The 16,344-nt window shown below is 44.5% G+C and overlaps 1 protein-coding gene across 2 annotated transcripts in view; it reads left to right on the top strand.

Annotated features, from left to right (window-relative positions):
• RSU1 (Ras suppressor protein 1) overlaps nt 1–16,344 on the top strand; it is a 116,419-nt gene that overhangs the window by 279 nt on the left and 99,796 nt on the right. Inside the window, exons 1-3 of one of the 2 annotated variants that reach the window (XM_076331625.1) lie at nt 4,308–4,374; nt 4,677–4,788; nt 14,682–14,732. In XM_076331625.1, coding sequence (XP_076187740.1) covers nt 4,680–4,788; nt 14,682–14,732 — 160 coding nt within the window. In that variant the 5' untranslated portion in view covers nt 4,308–4,374; nt 4,677–4,679. Of the gene's footprint in view, nt 1–4,307; nt 4,375–4,676; nt 4,789–14,681; nt 14,733–16,344 lie in introns of those variants that run through there. The other variant, XM_076331624.1, reaches the window with a different exon arrangement.

The following is a 16,344-nucleotide window of genomic DNA, read 5'->3' as shown; positions in this document are numbered from 1 at the left end:
GTTGTAGTTCTGAATGCTGCAAGTCTGTATTATAATACCTGCATGACTACAAACAACCTCCCCCTGTCAACGACAAAGCATGGATAATGAATGTGCATGTTTTCACTTCCTAGAGCCTGCATGTTTTTAACTTAAGTGTAAATCTTCTTCTGCATGTTACTATACGTCTTTATTCTTATATAAAGGTATATTTTATGAGACAGTTATATATGAATGGTAAGCATTCTGAAGACTAGGATTTGAAGAAAAAGCACTAAAAGGTCCGTAACAGTATTTTTTAATTGCCCTTTCCATGTGGCGGGGCTATTCTTTATAAACAATAAATGAGAAGTAATACCAGAATGAGATCATTGGGGCTATAGTTACTTGAAGTAAAGGAGGGAGAAGATATGCAGCTAAAATTCTAGAAATCATGGTGCTGGTCAATTAAAAACATTAGCTAATTTTAGTTAAATTTACAAAGCAATTTTGGCTGAAAAACAGTTTTCACTCGGCTCATAAAGCAAAGGAGGAGGTGTCTCAGTTTCCCACAATAACTCAAGATAAGTGTCCTAGGCACCATAATTAACATATTTAGTGTAATTATTAACATATTTAGTGTAATTATTTTTTTGTCAGCTGCCAAACTAAAACCACAGAATTATTCTACAGTCCTGATTAAAATGCAATGTAACAAAAATTCATAGCATTGACTACTGTTCATAATAACAACAGCAGCAACAATACAGGATTACTAACAAATAAATGTTTAAAATGTTTATTAGCTGATAATAAAAATAGAGGCCAAATTCTAGAAGTTTGCTTTTATAAGGCAAAGATCAGCAAAATGCATATTGTGTGCCAGTTATCACACCTAATTACTGTAATGTTGATGGATAACTTTTTAGCAGCAGTGCCTAGCAGTATCCAACTGTTTTTGCAGGTGCATGTTGCTGTTGTATCGTTTTGATGATATGCTAACCCTGTGTTCATGTTGACCGTTATCATAGTTTTTCCTGGAGGGGAAAAAAAAGGATAAAAATAGAATAATAATGTAAAATCTCATTTCCTTGGTTAGAAGAACTACCTAGGACAGCCAGAGCAAGGGCAGCATCAGAGCCGCTCATCCCCTTGCTGCTCCCCAGCACAGTGAGAGGAGCCAGCGGGAGGCTTGTCCGGCGCTCGCTGCCCGGCTGGAGCAGGCTGGAAGGAACCAGTGCAGGGAGCAACTTTCTCCTCCTGCCACCACACGGCAGCTGCAGCTCTGCCATACAATCCTGGCCATACACCTACCTCACAGTCACCTACTTTAGCCTGCTGTCCTCAGGACAGCAGGCATATGCCAGCCTCTGCAAATTCAGGCATTTGCTCTACAAACATTTAAGCCAACTGACAAATTTAGAATGAACCTGGCAGATATCAAAGATATTTTATAATTGTTTCATAAGCAAAAAATCAGTAGCTGGGTAGTACAGCGAGACTTAAATTGGAAATGCCTGTACTGTGAGCTCAACCACCATACGTGGGGGTAGGGCTCCGCTGGCCAGTCCCCAGACACAGGCTGACCAGCCCTCTGGCTGGGGGTATAGAGAGAGCTGAGGGTGTTCAAAGGGGTCACAGAAGAACTGGATGTACTGGGAAGAGGTGGTAGGGGATAAGAGAGGGGAGATGGGGTTACTGCAGTGGCACAGGCCCTCTGCAGGAAAGTAGTCTTTGTGAGTATGACTGCTAATGGAACAACCTGAAAATTAAGTTTTCAAGATCGGGGAATGGCCTGACCCCTGGACAGCGTGGTATGTGTACTTACTTTCCCATGCCTCCTCGCCCAATTGATGTTTAGTGCTTCACGAGGAGCTGAGCAGCTTTAAAAGGAAGGCTTGACAGCAACTCCTCTTTGCCAAACCCAATGCAGGCCTGACTAGGGTATCGATTAGTGCGTTTACTCAGATGAAAGGTTTGCTAAAGCAGGAACCCAAGTAGATCGCATGGAAGGTGTGAGTGACAGCTGAACTATTTACACAACAAGAGGATAATGAAATTAGGTGGATGGTAAAAAAAACCCAAGCCTGACAAAAGAGAATAATGGCAATATGTTTATTAAGCAGGGAGTAATTAAATACTTCTACGGTAGGTGTAGAATGTGGACATCCAGGCCACGTGCAATGTAATACGGTATTGTTTTGGCCACTGCATAAATGGGGCAGTGAGAAGCCAGGTGAGCTTCTCATTAGCCATGATGACACCATTTTGTGAGTATCTTGTCAGAGTCACGTGTACTTTATCTGTTTGTTGGAACAAGCAAGTTAGGACCATACTTTATAGACAATGAATCTGCCTAAGCCTTTGCTACTAAATGAAGCCTGCGATGGTTCTCCATGAAGCAAGAACAGTAGACGTGCTGGCACCTAGGTCTTTGGGACAACTGACTGGTGGCAATCAGGGCACTTTCTTAGACAGGAAGGGGATCTGGATTCATGTTCCTGCAGACAAAAAGGAACTGTACAGCATTGTCTTGTACATCCGAGTGACTGTGTGTTCTGCTGAGCAATCCAGGTAGAAGGAAGTTCTTCCAGTTGTTTTGTAAGAAAGACCTGAAAGCAGCCTGTAACTTCAGGAAACAACTCACGGTAGTAAACGCCATTTAGGGATAAACATGCTACAATCCTGCAACACAGAACTAAACCCTTACATTCCTAAAAAAGGAAAAGCTAAAGTTACACCTCCAGCAGCGTTCTTCATTTGCTGGTTTAGGCACCTTCCCATTCACCATCTTGGTTTCTGTAGATACTATTTTTAGGCTTCTAAGTACCACCGTGCAGTGCATATGGAGCGCATATGCAAAATTCAAGGCTGTCGTTCTCAATGGGTGGCCTGGCCTTAGGTCATTTTATAGGTTTAGTCATCGATTGCTCTGAGCTTCCGTATCTGTCAAATGACAGTAAGTAGGAGCTTCTTAACTCCCATCAAAGATATTATACGCATAAATACATTCTAAGCAGTAAGGCTGTAACTCCAACATCATGGTGACAGGGTCAATTAAAAGTGCTCAAGAACCTGGGCCCAGCCTTGTAATTGATTTTGCAACTAGAGCCGACTAGAAAATGCACAAAGAAACCTTAGGAAATGGAAACCACTGATTCATTGAACCCAAATTTTTTGTCTTAGGTAGACTTTGCCAAACTTCTGAGTGTTCTGAAACCCCACTTGCTCAGTTCCTAGGGAGCCCGACCTTCCCAGCTCCATAGCTCTGCAGCTTCTCCTTTATCCTGTTGCTGCCTGGGCAGAGCCGGAGCTCCCAGACTCCAGGGCAGAGCTGACCAACCGCCCTGAGCACAGCCCTGCCCGTTTCCAGAGCCCTGCCAGGGCACGAGGAGCTGCCGGTGCGAGGAGTGCTCTGTGGGGAAGGGCACCTGAACACACATCCCTCCTCTCTGCAAAATGGTGCCGTACCCACCACAACCCATCTTCTTGGGTTTATTAAGTGCTTTCCAAGTGCTGAAGAAATGGAAATGGGTGCCAACACTGTACTTTGATAGGACAGCTGTGTAACCATACGAGGCTTGTAACAGGAAAGGACAGACTAACCCTGGCCATTGCGTTAACCCAATCACCTATCCAGATGTATAAGCACCCCAGTAAGCCTGCTGAGAAACAGGCCACCACCGAGCAGCAGCACTAACGAAGCCGAGTTTCCTCTCCTAAGGTGCCAGCTCCTGCACCCAGCCCCTCCCCGGTGCCTGGCACCACGGTGGAAACCACACGGCAGCCCCTCTCTCAGGGCTGCACTCCCCTCCCGGGCAGGCTGCTTCTCGAGTCTGGCGGTGGCATGCGACTGCTCAAGGCCGCACTCGCCGGGAGCCGGCCCGGCACCGGGACGGCGCTCCCGGGCACGCCAGGCCCAGCGACCCCGCCTGCGGCGGGCACGGCGCTCTGAAGGGCGGGCCGGGCCGAGCCGGGCCACACGGCGGCCCTCAGCCTCCGCCACTGCGCATGCGCCAAAGCTGCACTCGCGCAAGCACAACCCCAGCGGCTTGCGGCCTAAAACCCGCTGTCACCTACGGGGCGCGCTTATTGGCCAGCGAACCTTCCTCCGGCGTCTCCATCCAATGGCCAGCGGGCAGGCACCGAGGAGGCGCGCTGGTTGGCCCGACACCTTCCCAGCCGTGGGTGGAACCGCTCGGGCGGGCGGGCGGCCGGCCTTAGAAGGCGCGGGGAGCGCCCCCGCTTCCCGGGGAAGGGTCGCAGCGCGCTTGCGCGCGAGGGCGGGGGGAGGCGGTGGGATGGGGCGTGGCTTGGCGGGGCGTGGCGGGCGCGTGTCAGTCGCGGGGAGCCGCCCTCCGGGCTACCGGCCGCCGTCCCGCTGTGTTCCGCCGCGTCCCGCCGCAGCACCGAGCGGTGAGTCGCCCTGGGGGCAGCGGCGGGCCTGTCCCTCCGCCCGGGGGCGGGAGGGCGGCCGGCATCTCGGTCAGGGCTCGGGCTCGGGCGGGTGCGGGGCGGGACGGGACCCGACCCGACCCGACCCGACCCGACCCGACCCGACCCGACCCGACCCGACCCCCCGGCGGCGCGGAGCAGAGCGGGCGGACTCGCCGCCCTCGGCTCCCTCAGGGCGGGAGCCGTCCCCGCGCTGTCCCGGCGGGCGCCCCCGGTCGGCACCCCCCGCCCCGCCTCACGGTGTCCGTTTCTGTCCCGCCCAGACCATGTCCAAGTCGCTGAAGAAGATCGTGGAGGAGAGCAGGGAGAAGAACCAGCCCGAGGTGGACATGTGCGACCGCGGCATCTCCAACATGCTGGACGTGCCCGGTCTCTGTAGGTACCGGCGGCGGCGGGCGGGGAGAGCGCGGAAACTTCCTTATTTGTCGCGGGACGAGCCGGGGCCGCCGCCGGCCGGGAGCGCAGCCCGGCCCTGGGCGCGGGGCGGGGGCGGGAGGTCTGGGCCGCTCCGCTCCCGGCTGCCGCCCCGGCCCCTCGGCGCTGGCAGGGCCACCGGAGCCTATTCTGTGCCGGGGGTGTCCTGAAGCTTTGGGCATCGGGGGCCTGGGGAAACACATCGTGGGCAGGGGGAAACACTGCTTCCAGCTCCCGACAGCACCGTAACGAGCTGCGAGTGTGTTCAGGAGAGCCCCTGCTCCGCTGCGCCGGAGAGCCCAGCGTGGGGAGCTGGGACTCCCGCCTCTCTCTCCCATCGCCTCTGCCCGTGCACCGTCTGCCACCCTAAGCCCTCCCTGTCTCTCACTGCTGTCATTCTGCCGCTTGAGTGGTGGGAAGACTTTGCTTCCTGTCCGTCCTTGCCTCTTCCCGCTACCAAAGCAAAAACACCGGCCAAGTAGCATCTCCACTGGTTTTTGAAAGGGATAGGGTGACGTTAGCCTGGAGCTAGGCATGGCTGGTCTCTGAAGGAGAGTGTATTACAGATACAGCAGTATCATACTTTGGATATTACATGATTGCATGTAAATTAACTACAGCAAATGCAACATACCAATAACAACACAGTGTCACAATTCTGGAGAACTCACAAATGAAGAGCAAGGCAGGTAACTTTGCCTTGCTTTTGCTTTGGCTAAGAGTGCATATGATGTTATGGTACAGCTGATACGCAATAAGTTAAAGTTGTGACTGGCTGTAGTGTGCCACAGCCTGAAATTTTCCTGAATGCACCATGCAATGAGAAAAAAGCAAAATCTAAAACAACCAATGTACTGAAACTCTAACTGTATCCTGGTTTAGCTCTTTGCCATGTTTGTTAAACTTGATAGCAATCAGGAGCAAGTTTATGTAACTCTCTTACATGATGGATATGAATCCAGGGAAATATATGGCTCACTACCAACTCGCCATCAACTGCAGTCAGGAGCAGACCAAAGTATGATTCAGTCCCATCAGTAAAGGGTGAAGACCTAAGTACGGTTTTGCAGAACTAGGTTCTGTACTTAAGTCTTCACCCTTTACTGATTCTTTTCCTGCCTCTGAGTCGTGCATGGGATTTCAGAAAGATTATATTGTAAAGCCCATATATATGAACTTACGTTAAATAGAAAGTTTCACTGTAGTTCTGTTGGATGAACAGTTGTTTGAGACAAAGTAGTGTTTAGCTCGCATAAACTACAGACCCATTTTCAGAACTATACTTATCCCTTTCAGATAAACTACCGCAATAAGAGAATGGGGCAGCAACAGAGTACTGTTGCTTTTGTTAAGTAGACTTGGTGCCTATTAAACTTATCAACACTAAGACACATAATTAATTAGCCAGCTTTGATCTTTCAGATGGGAGGAAAAAAAGATTATGTTGCAGTAAATCAGTAATGCTAAAGTAAAAAAAGCTTTTCTTGTACAAAGACTGTCTTGGGTTTGTTGTGCAGGCAGGGTCAGGGACCACAATGTAGTCCACAGGTGGTCCCTGGTACTAAGTTGCTAACTAAGCATCTGAAGCTTGTTTGGCGGGGAGCTCACTATGTGAAGTGTAGACTTGTGGTACCCTAGTTACACTGTGTCAGACAAGTCTATGTGCAGATACTCTTGGTGCACATCGTGTGACTTGCTTTAGTGTGGGGATTTGAGGCCTTCTCCAATTTGACATGGAAGTTAGGGGAGGGGGAAATGATGACTGGTTTCTGTTCAGTTAATTGAGACCTCCTTGCTTTTTCAGTTACCCTGCACTCTGGCAGAGAAGGCATTATATGTTGGCTTTTTTGGTTTGTTTTTTTTTTTTATCATCAAGGTATGTGCCTCTTTCCATCTGGAGAAGGAATAACCTCCTCCAGCTATGCCTTTAAAAATGTAATGAATAGGTGTTACCTCTGAATTTTAGGTAACGGTTTGAGAAAATGTTGAACTTGCTTGTTTTCTAACCCTGTCATCTGACTCCTAATGGATGACCTTTTCTAGTACAGATTGGGTGTTTTGGGTTTCTCTGGCTCTCAGAACTGGCAGGGAAGCTAAATGAGTCTGACCTGGTACCTTCCCTTCTAGGTGTGTTGGATATCTTTCCAATGCAGTGCAGTGTTAAAGCTTGCCTTTTCAGAAACTTTGTTTTTTCCATGAAATAAAAATCTTTGTTAAAAACAACCATCACGATTCATGCCCAGTGACTGTTCTTTCCTAGCTTCTTGTCTTTAATGAGGGCCACTAGTAGATGTTCAGAGATAAGCAAAAGATTAGGTTATGACTGGAGAGAACACTTTGGTGGTGTTTTCTCTGTTTTCGGCCATTTGAGGTTTAAGGACTTACTAGGTTGGAGGATGCTCCTAAGTTACTGTGTTCAATAGCCCCTGATAGGGATTTTGTCTCATGTAATTATTTAATGGTTGTGAATGCCCCCCCCCACCAGTGGCCAGTAACTCTTAAAGTAAGCTGCTCCCTATAGTCTTGGTTATTCTTCAAGAAAAGGACCAAGTCTTATTCCACTGCATATTTGAGTACTTACTGCAGAGTGGCTAGTGGGCTTGTATTTAAGCTTTCTTAACTTGATTCACATAGAGTTAATGCAGACACAAGGATTTGGAAGCAGTGCACTGTGTAGCATTTGCTCAGTGTGCCAATCCTCTTCGTTCAGGTGCAGACCTATTCTTGTCATGTGTGTTTAAAAAAAAAAAAAAAAATTATAAGTGATCATAGAAAACTGGTGTTATATGGGGGCAGAGAGGAGAAAAGGGAAAGGGGAGTATATGCCCTGGCTTGGATAGGATTTTCTTCTGGCTTCTCTTCCCAGTCTAGCAAATGACTTGCTACAATACAGGGCAGCAACTCGTATTTTCTTTTGCCTTGACTTCCACCCTCTGTAGCAGCCATGGGAGAGACAAAACAGACCAAACTTGTCTCTGTCAAATAACTAATGTCTCTTTCCAAATCAAGATGAAATACTTTTCTTATCTGGATGGAGATTGACACTCGGTATCTGAAACTGTTTTAAACTAGCTTAGACCTAGAAGCTTGGCAACCTCTATATCTCTTCCCACTTTTGTGTAAAGGGAGAGTGGAGTTATCAGCTTGTTTATAATATGGTCTTCAGATTCACAAAGAAAAGTTCAATAGTTCCTGAACCACTGCTTGCTCAGGCGTTCATTAATGTCATTACAAGTTGAGTTCTATTTTTGGAATATTCCTCGAATCCAGGCGCTTCCGTGTTTTCTACTAATGACTTAAAGTACAAACTAGAATTGTGCTACAGGCCTTCAGAGCATCTGAATTTTCAAGGCTTTTGGAAATGTAATATAAGAAAACTCTTTTCAAAGATGTTCTGTAGAAAAGAGATTTCATTTGAAACTAAAAATATCCCTTGATCTAGGTGTTCTGTACTTTAGCTCATCATACTAATGCAAAGACCATGTGAAACGTTTTTAAACTTTAAAGGCTTTTCTTATTATTCCAGAATGCTATAATGTTCCGGAAAGCAAATGTTACACCATTTGTGAGCACATCTGTACTATAGTTGTGCATCCATACACGAGTAGTTTTAAAAAATGTTTTACCCTGTGGAAGTGTTCTAATGTTTTAGGGGTTTTTTAATTCCATATTGTGAAATAAATAGATCATATTTGTTTACAAAGCACCCAGATATTGACAGGTAATGGTAGAGAGCATTAATAGACGTCCTGTAGGGTGAACAGTCAGATTCAGCAAGTAGGGCATGATGTGCCTTTTCCCTAGCCTGATGGTTAGGGCGTTTATTGGTAGGACTTTAAACAGCCATCAGCAATTATGGAATTTTTCTTGGAGTAGGGACCAGTCTCTAATCTTTGATTTATTTATCTTTAAGTGATTGATATGGGGAAGCTAGGAATTATTTTTCCCAAATAACTTGAGACATCTGCTGCTCTGTAGTCTTGTTGTCAGGGAAGGAATATTGGATGAAATCCTATTTACTCTGTAAGTGTTAATTTGCTCTCGTTATGATTCCATCTGTAAGCTATTCATGTTTTACATAAAGTACATGCTTGTGTGGTAGGAATTAGCATGCCTAGAATTTTTTATCAGAAAGTTAGAGTTGATATAATTGTCCGCTCCTAAAATAACCAAAGCGCAGAAGATGGAGGGGCAGGCTACTTGTAAGTCGGTTTGTGCAATACTGTAGTGCTCATCCTGCATTAACTTCCTCTGATGGGACAATGTCTTATCTCGGTTCAGCAAGGTCTCTGGAGTCTTCCTGGTTTTTTTTTGTTTTTTTTTTTTTCCTTTTTAAAAAAAAGTAAGTCACAACTTGTCTCTAAATATTTTATGTAAAGCTAACTTGCAGTGCATGACAGCAGTATATGAAAAGGCTTGATACTAGGGCCAAAAGGGAAGAGCTTAAATATTATTCCCTTGACCTACTCTGTTTTGAAGCAATAGTGGGACTGGGACCATAATGAGATTTTGTAATTACCACGCAAGTAAATTGCTCTGGCAAACGGTAGTATCCTGACCCTTCAACTTCGGTATGGATATTTGGTGCATTCTTGAAATCAAAATAACTTATCGCCTTATATATAGCATATAATTATGCTCATTACTGTAATGTTAACAAAGCATCTGAGGTCTGCAGTCCTCAAGGAGCTGCTTCTTAGTGTCTAGGAGCTCCTTCAGTGGCATCATACAACAGGTTATAGGAATTCCCTTGTGGGAATCATGGTGCCCTTTGAATCTCGGGGGACTGTCACTCGGAGTGAATCGTTTGACCAATTGAATGATCCTCAGCAAGCCTTGCTAGTTATGCTTACCTGAGCTGCGTACATCCAAAACAAAATGGCCCCAGTAAGTCCCCTTCAGACTTCTAGATGTTACTCAGGGATGTTAATTAGTTGCTTAAGACAGATGTCTTTATCAGAAGAGCTAGTTTAGTTGTCATGCAGAATTGACTTTATATATAAGATGAGGAAAAACAGAGTCAGCTGTTCCCACAGCACAGTCCTTTTCACAGGACTAAGCAAGTGGCAGTGTACTGAAAAACTTGATATTTCCAGGGGATGATTGTTTCACACAGGTCAGTTTAATGTAAGGGAGCAAATTCCACTCCTTGTAAGGAGTGACCAAATGCCGCTTTATAGGTAGGCTCCCTTTCTTAAAATGCTTGCAAATCTGTCTCCGAACTGGTAGTAGCTTTGGACCTTTCAGGATTGAAAATCTTTTTGTCTAGATATGGCTAAAATGCTGCTGGAAGTAGTCCAGAGCACAGATGCCTAAACCTTTGCTCTTTTCCAAATAATATCGGAATGTTGCCTTTTTTGTTCCTTTGAAGGATGTCAGCCTGCTTTGCAAGTCAAAGATGCAATGGGATTCTTTGTCACGCATCAGGGTTGACTGAGATAGTGGAGCTTCAGACAAGGTGTCTAGGCTTCAGTCAAATTTGGACAGTGAAGTCCAGATTGAAATGTCTTTGGTCTAGGGATTTTGGCCTTGAAATTTTTGATGTTGGGACTTTGTTCTAGTCTGCATAGACATGTGAGAAGGAACCCTTCTGAAAATACTCGGTTGAAGAACACAGCGATGTGACAAATATGGAGAGGGAGTAGTGAGAATAATGCTTGTAAGCTTGTGTTGATAAAGGCCAGCAGTACACATGGCTTGATGGTTTAGTCAGCCGGCTTATCTTTAAAAGCTGAATATGCACGGGACTTTTTATGATACTTAAATTCATCAGGAGTTTGATGTTCAGAAGACCCGAGTCTGCAGCCCCAAAGCTTAATTGCCCTTGAGTAAGCATACTCACTTCCTAAGTATAGAAATGATGAAATCATGGCAGGAAGGGTTCACCATATGTGTACACATGGATTAGATCAGGGTCTGTCTCAGTTCTCTATTAGTAAAACACTTCCTTTTCTTACTTTTTTGTTTCTTAGTTCAGTTAGTAAGTGATCCAGAGCAGGTACTTGCACATGTGCTGCTGTCTAGCACTTAGCGCAGTTCAGTGACTTTATACTTCTGTGGTGCAAAGAAGTCGCATGCAAGTGGTGTCTCCTCATAAGCTGGCTTCTTGCAGGAGTTACAAATATTATTTGGTATGTTTTTTCTTTTAAATATTGAATTACATCTTGAGCACAGAAACAGAAAATCTTAAACACTTCTTTTAGTCTATTTAGTGGTTAAACATTGGAACAGGCTGCCCAGGGAAGTGGTTGAGTCACCATCCCTGGAGGTATTTAAAAGACATGTAGATGCGGCACTTAGGGACATGGTTTAGTGGGCATGGTGGTGTTGGGTTGACGGTTGGACTCGATGATCTTAGAGGTCTTTTCCAACCTTAATGATTCTATGATTCTATTTGAGTTGTCATTTTGATGGGTGCTTTAAATGGGTATTTCACTTAGTGGGGCATGGGCTGGGGGGGATCAGGACTACTTCCTTACCACTACCTTAAAGATTTTGTTTTATTTTGATAGCCTTGGACATGTCTAGCTTTAGTATTAACAAATAATCATTCATAGAAGTCATATCCTCTTCACAGAAGAGGTGGTTCATAGGCAGAAAAGAGTTGAGAAAGGCCTATCATATTGGTGGATGTATGAACTAAATTTGAGTCTTCTTCATGTAGCTTCTCAAGTTGGTCTAGCTGCTTATTAAAAGACATGTAGTGGTTGGTTTTAATGTAAAGAAGTTCATTATGGACTCCAACGAAGTAAACAACAGATTATCTGAATTTTGGATTCTGTCCTGAAGCTGGCAAAGCTCTGTGCAAAACTGGAATGAACTGGTCAAAGGCCACAGAAGCGTGGTGACAGCTTCAGTCTTCATTCTACTTTAATAAACCAAAGGAAGCATCAACTTCAAAGGAAAAAAGAAATAGTGGAAAAGTTCTCTTAGAACTCACTCTGTGCCTGGCCGCCTGATTTGACTTTCCAGTCCCTGTACCTGCAGTTCAGCGTGGGTGTTGCAGACCTTTGCCTGGCAGCAGCGATGCAGGGGTCCCGCCTGTTAGGAGTCCAGTTGTCCGTCATGCTCGTGGTGAGGTGCTGGCTTTTTAGTATGAGGTTGTGTTATTTGGTCTTGTTCTGCTACCTTAGTTCAACTTTTCTGCTTTAAAAACAAGTCTAAAAGTGAGGAGGGAGCAACTTTGTACATTATCAAAGAACAAAAATGGATTTTTTGTGAAAAAGCAGATTAAGCAAAATCTTTACTTTCCAATGCTACTGTCATGGGGAGGGAAAAGGAGAAATTCTGAAGTTTTCCTGTACCCCAAATCTTCAGGAGCAAAGCTGGAATGTCATCTCCTCCTGCGCTTTGCGGTGCTCCACGCTTCAGCCTTAAAGGTACTCTTCAGTGTCCTTAATATGCAGAGCTGCCTGACGTGCAGGCGTGGTGATTTGTAAAGGCACGATGACGTAGCTAGTCCTCACCATTGCCAGTGTGAGAAGACTGAGAGTATGAAGCTGGTGGAAGTCTTTGGTACGCATTGTGTGCTTTTTCCTGCCTTTTTGATCACCTAGGATTTATTTGAATGTCTGAGGCTTGGGGAAGATATTGCTTGACTAATTGGACCTTTCCTATGTTGGCTAATGGGGGAAAGGGGGCATCTTGGACAGGAGGACATTACATGGATAGGCACACAAGCTGTTTGAATTGTAATGCAGAAGATATCCGTTACTCTCCTTGTGGGGTGGGAGGAAACAGGCAAGCGCGGAGTAGGTAACTCCACTGCCTGGTAGGAAAATCACTGACTCTCTTTAAAAACAGTGGAGCAAGGCTGATTTCTTGTTGATGCTGGTGAGTCTAGCCAAAGCCTTAGAGCTCTAGAATGACTTGGTTTCTTAAGTTAAATGCAGGAAAAGATGTTTTTTCCTGGCATTGGTGATGTCAGTTTGGATCTGGCTCTGATCTAGGTTAGGTTGTCTTAGAGCTGGAGATGTCGGACTAGAGCACTTCTCATCTCAGGATGCCAGCAGATGGGTTGTCCTACTGACGGCTGGGCTCTTACTAGTCAGGGCTGGATATCAAGGGCCCGTAAAATGTTGACTTTCACTGATTGTCACAGCTATTAAAATATCTAAACCAAGAGTAATAAATGCCGCATAAGGAGTACTTAGACATTTGTTCACAAGCTTGTAACTTATCCCCAGCACCTTCTCTCAATTACTCTATGTAAACTGAGTTCATATATTTAGCTTTATGTGTAAGTAATCACTAGTGTAAGTGATTGCTTATGGTTCAGATGCTGATGTGCCTTTTATGTTTTATATCTTAGAGCTCTTTGTGGAGGCTGCCGCACTTGTCTGCACTTTAGTGCTGGTTTTTGTACAGTACTCTTACAGGCTTTCTGTGGGCTTCATTCTCTGTCCTCCTGTTCTGCTTCATGGGCTTGTGCAGGCAGTACTTAGAGCGCTCATATTTTAGGAGAAATTTAGGGTGGGTGCACTGTTTCTTCCTTTCTCCTCCCCGCTTTCCTTCCTCCGCAACCGGCAATTGCACAGGGAACGCGGTTATGCTTTTTGGTTTTTTTACACTGAACTTTCCGATCTGTTTCTGCCTTTGAAGTGACTGTTTTCATTCTGCTAACAGGTTATATTTGGCTGTGGTAAGTCATGAGCTTTCAAGGGTTAGCTGAAACATGTTGCTATATCAGTAAGTAAAAGCTCTCCAAGCTGTTTCCTCCAACTTGCAATTTAGTAAGTATTGGTTAGCATGGCCAGTTTTCACATGTGCTCAGCAGGATATCTTCATTCCATAAGGCAGCAAGACCCCTGTGGGCTATCTCTGGGCTAATGTTAGTGATGTTTGTTGCTTGAGGAAAGCTCTGAGGGATGAAAGACATACCGCTATCAGCTGCCCTCCAGGCAGGAAAATTTCCCAGCTGCCTAGGAGGGGCAGCCATGTAGTTTCTAGAGCTGTTTGGAAGAGACTACATTGGAAGTAAGCAAAAAGGTGTAGGGGAGGAAAACCTCTAATTTTTTCTAGTTCGATAAAGTATATCAGACTTTTTACAGGGAGGAGGAAGATGTTTGAGAACTACTTCAAGGTGTGAGTTTCTCCTCTATTTTAGCATATTTTTCTGATCAGATAATGTTGTCAGTTGTAGGCTATGGAGCTTCCAGGGAAAGCAGTAGTGGTGTGGAGGGTGGAAGTAGGCAAGAAGAAATGTAAAGGATGATGAAGTGTAGGGGGAGTGCTGGTCTCTCTAGCCACCCTGTGTCCCGCACTTGTTTGTTCAATAAGGTGGAATCTGAGGGACTTTGATCAATCACATCATTCAATTAATTTGAGTAAATATTGCATGTTGTCACCTGGCCATTCACCACACAAAAATGATGCTAATCTGCTACTGTGCTTTATGGGTGCAAGGTTGTAAATGCAGCTTTTGGTACTTAGGACTTAAATCTAGCAGTGACTTGAAGATAATGAACTGGGAACGTGTGGAAATGTAATTGCTCATGTGGCATGTGTTCCTATTGGGTTAAATGTTGGAGTATCTATCAGGTTTTCCTTGGGAAGAATTCAAAGGGTGGAAATGAGAAAGGTGTTTATGTGCCCAGAACCAGACCTCTGCTGGGAGGCACCAGTACTTACTGCTTACGTTGTGCTTGATGTAACAGAAACGTGAAGTAAAGGGGCAGAGGAGTGGCTGGATATGTCCTTAAGTCTTGACTGTGTCTTGTGTTTTGTGGCAGTGCGTATGAACCTGGAGTTACTGGAGCAGAGAGAATAACTTGCCTCTTTTTTTTTAGCTGAAATAGGTACAAGCTCTCAGTTGCCCTGTCCACAAACTAACTTCTTTCTCTCTTCATTTGCAGTTACATTGTCTCATATCACGCAGCTGGTTCTGAGTCACAACAAGCTTGCAAGTAAGTATACCCCTGTTTTTGGGCTTCATTACAGGCAGTTGAGCAATATTGAAAACCTGACACTGCTAGTTTGATTTTTTTTTTCTTTTTTTATAATAGAGCGCAATGTCACTGTTAAGAGTGCTTCTTGGTGAAGCACTTTATTAAAAATAAAGAGATTGAAGATGTGACTTAGCATCTCTGTTCAACATGCTTTCCAACTTAAATACAAATCTGCCACATACTGGAAGATCTGTAATTCTCAGTCTTGTTACCAGTTCAGCCAAAAATCCATTCCCTACCACAGCTCTGAAGTCCTTATGTTTAGGTGAGGACTTTTGATTTTTTTTTTTTTTGTTTTAACTGTATCAGAAATGATACAGTTTGCATTTTAGTGGATGGATAACTAATTTGACTGAAGCAAGTGAAAATAAATTACAACTCAACTGCATTATATCTATAACCAAACGTATGTGAGCAAGGCCAACTGAATGTGAGCTTCAGGCATGAAAGTCAAGCAGTCTACTCCTGTCAAAAAAAAAAAATCTTTTGAGTGTAAGTTGTCTCTTGCTTGTGTTGCACACGCCACCTTCAGTTATTACCTTGTGGATCCTACTTTCCATAATAAAGCAGCCCTCAAGTGAGGTGTTGGTGAATAGCACGTCATGAGAGCAGCATAAACATGAGACTTAATTTAGTGGAGGTAGATATCAGACTGGCTTTTGCAAGGCAAAAGAAATTATTTCTTTGTAGAAGAACGCTTCAGGCTTACCCTTCAGTGTCTTGTGCAAACACTCCTGCTTCTTCGTTGCTGAAATAAAAGCAGTGAGTTTCGTCTGATCCCTGTTACTGTGCATCTTCTGAAGCGAAGAAAAGTATTGGTTTTGTTGATGTTCTGCTTGTCCTTGTCTGCTCTGTGCATGTGCCAGTGGATTTCTACCTCAAACAGTCCTTCCCTTTTGGAACAGAATTTTTTTAAGAGTGCATGAAATGGAGAGGGGAATGGAACCACCAAAGAGGGGGCGATGCTGGGGAGATGACCACACAGGTGCGGTAGCATGTACCAGGCTATACCCAAGAAAAGCTTTACAAATTGAGACTAGGGTTAAAAAACCCAACAAAAACCTATTGAATTCTAAACTATTTGCTGGATGAGCTGTAAGATATTGTGTTACTTAAAATATATGTATTGATGCAAAAATCTCGCTTTAAGGCTTTGAGTATTTGCAGAGGATTAAGCATGAGGAAAAAATGAAAATGTTCTTAGATTCTACCACATAAGCACTTCTTGTCTGGATGCAGTTTATTGGGTACTAATGCATAGCTTAAAGGGTTTGAAGTAGTAGCAGGAAATAAATAAAAGTATGGGCACTATGTGAGTGTCTGTGAGAAGTACGAATTAGTTATTCTAGGTCCTACTTCTGATTGTATAGTGTCCTCTAGGTTGGCATCTTGCTACTTGTTTTTGTCCTTATAGATTCTTTTCCCTATAGACTTCTTTTCAAAGAAGTCTCAATTTATTTATAAATATGACCAGCAATTTCTAGCCATCTAACATGTAAATGACGACTGATGGGTAAATTCATGGGCAAATTCAGGAAGGGAAAATTGTAAGCATTGCTATTAAGCACAC

The sequence above is a fragment of the Aptenodytes patagonicus genome, chromosome 2, assembly GCF_965638725.1.
Source record: "Aptenodytes patagonicus chromosome 2, bAptPat1.pri.cur, whole genome shotgun sequence".
In the NCBI taxonomy this organism is placed as follows: Eukaryota; Metazoa; Chordata; class Aves; order Sphenisciformes; family Spheniscidae; genus Aptenodytes; species Aptenodytes patagonicus.
This window is presented reverse-complemented; position numbering and strand designations above follow the sequence as displayed.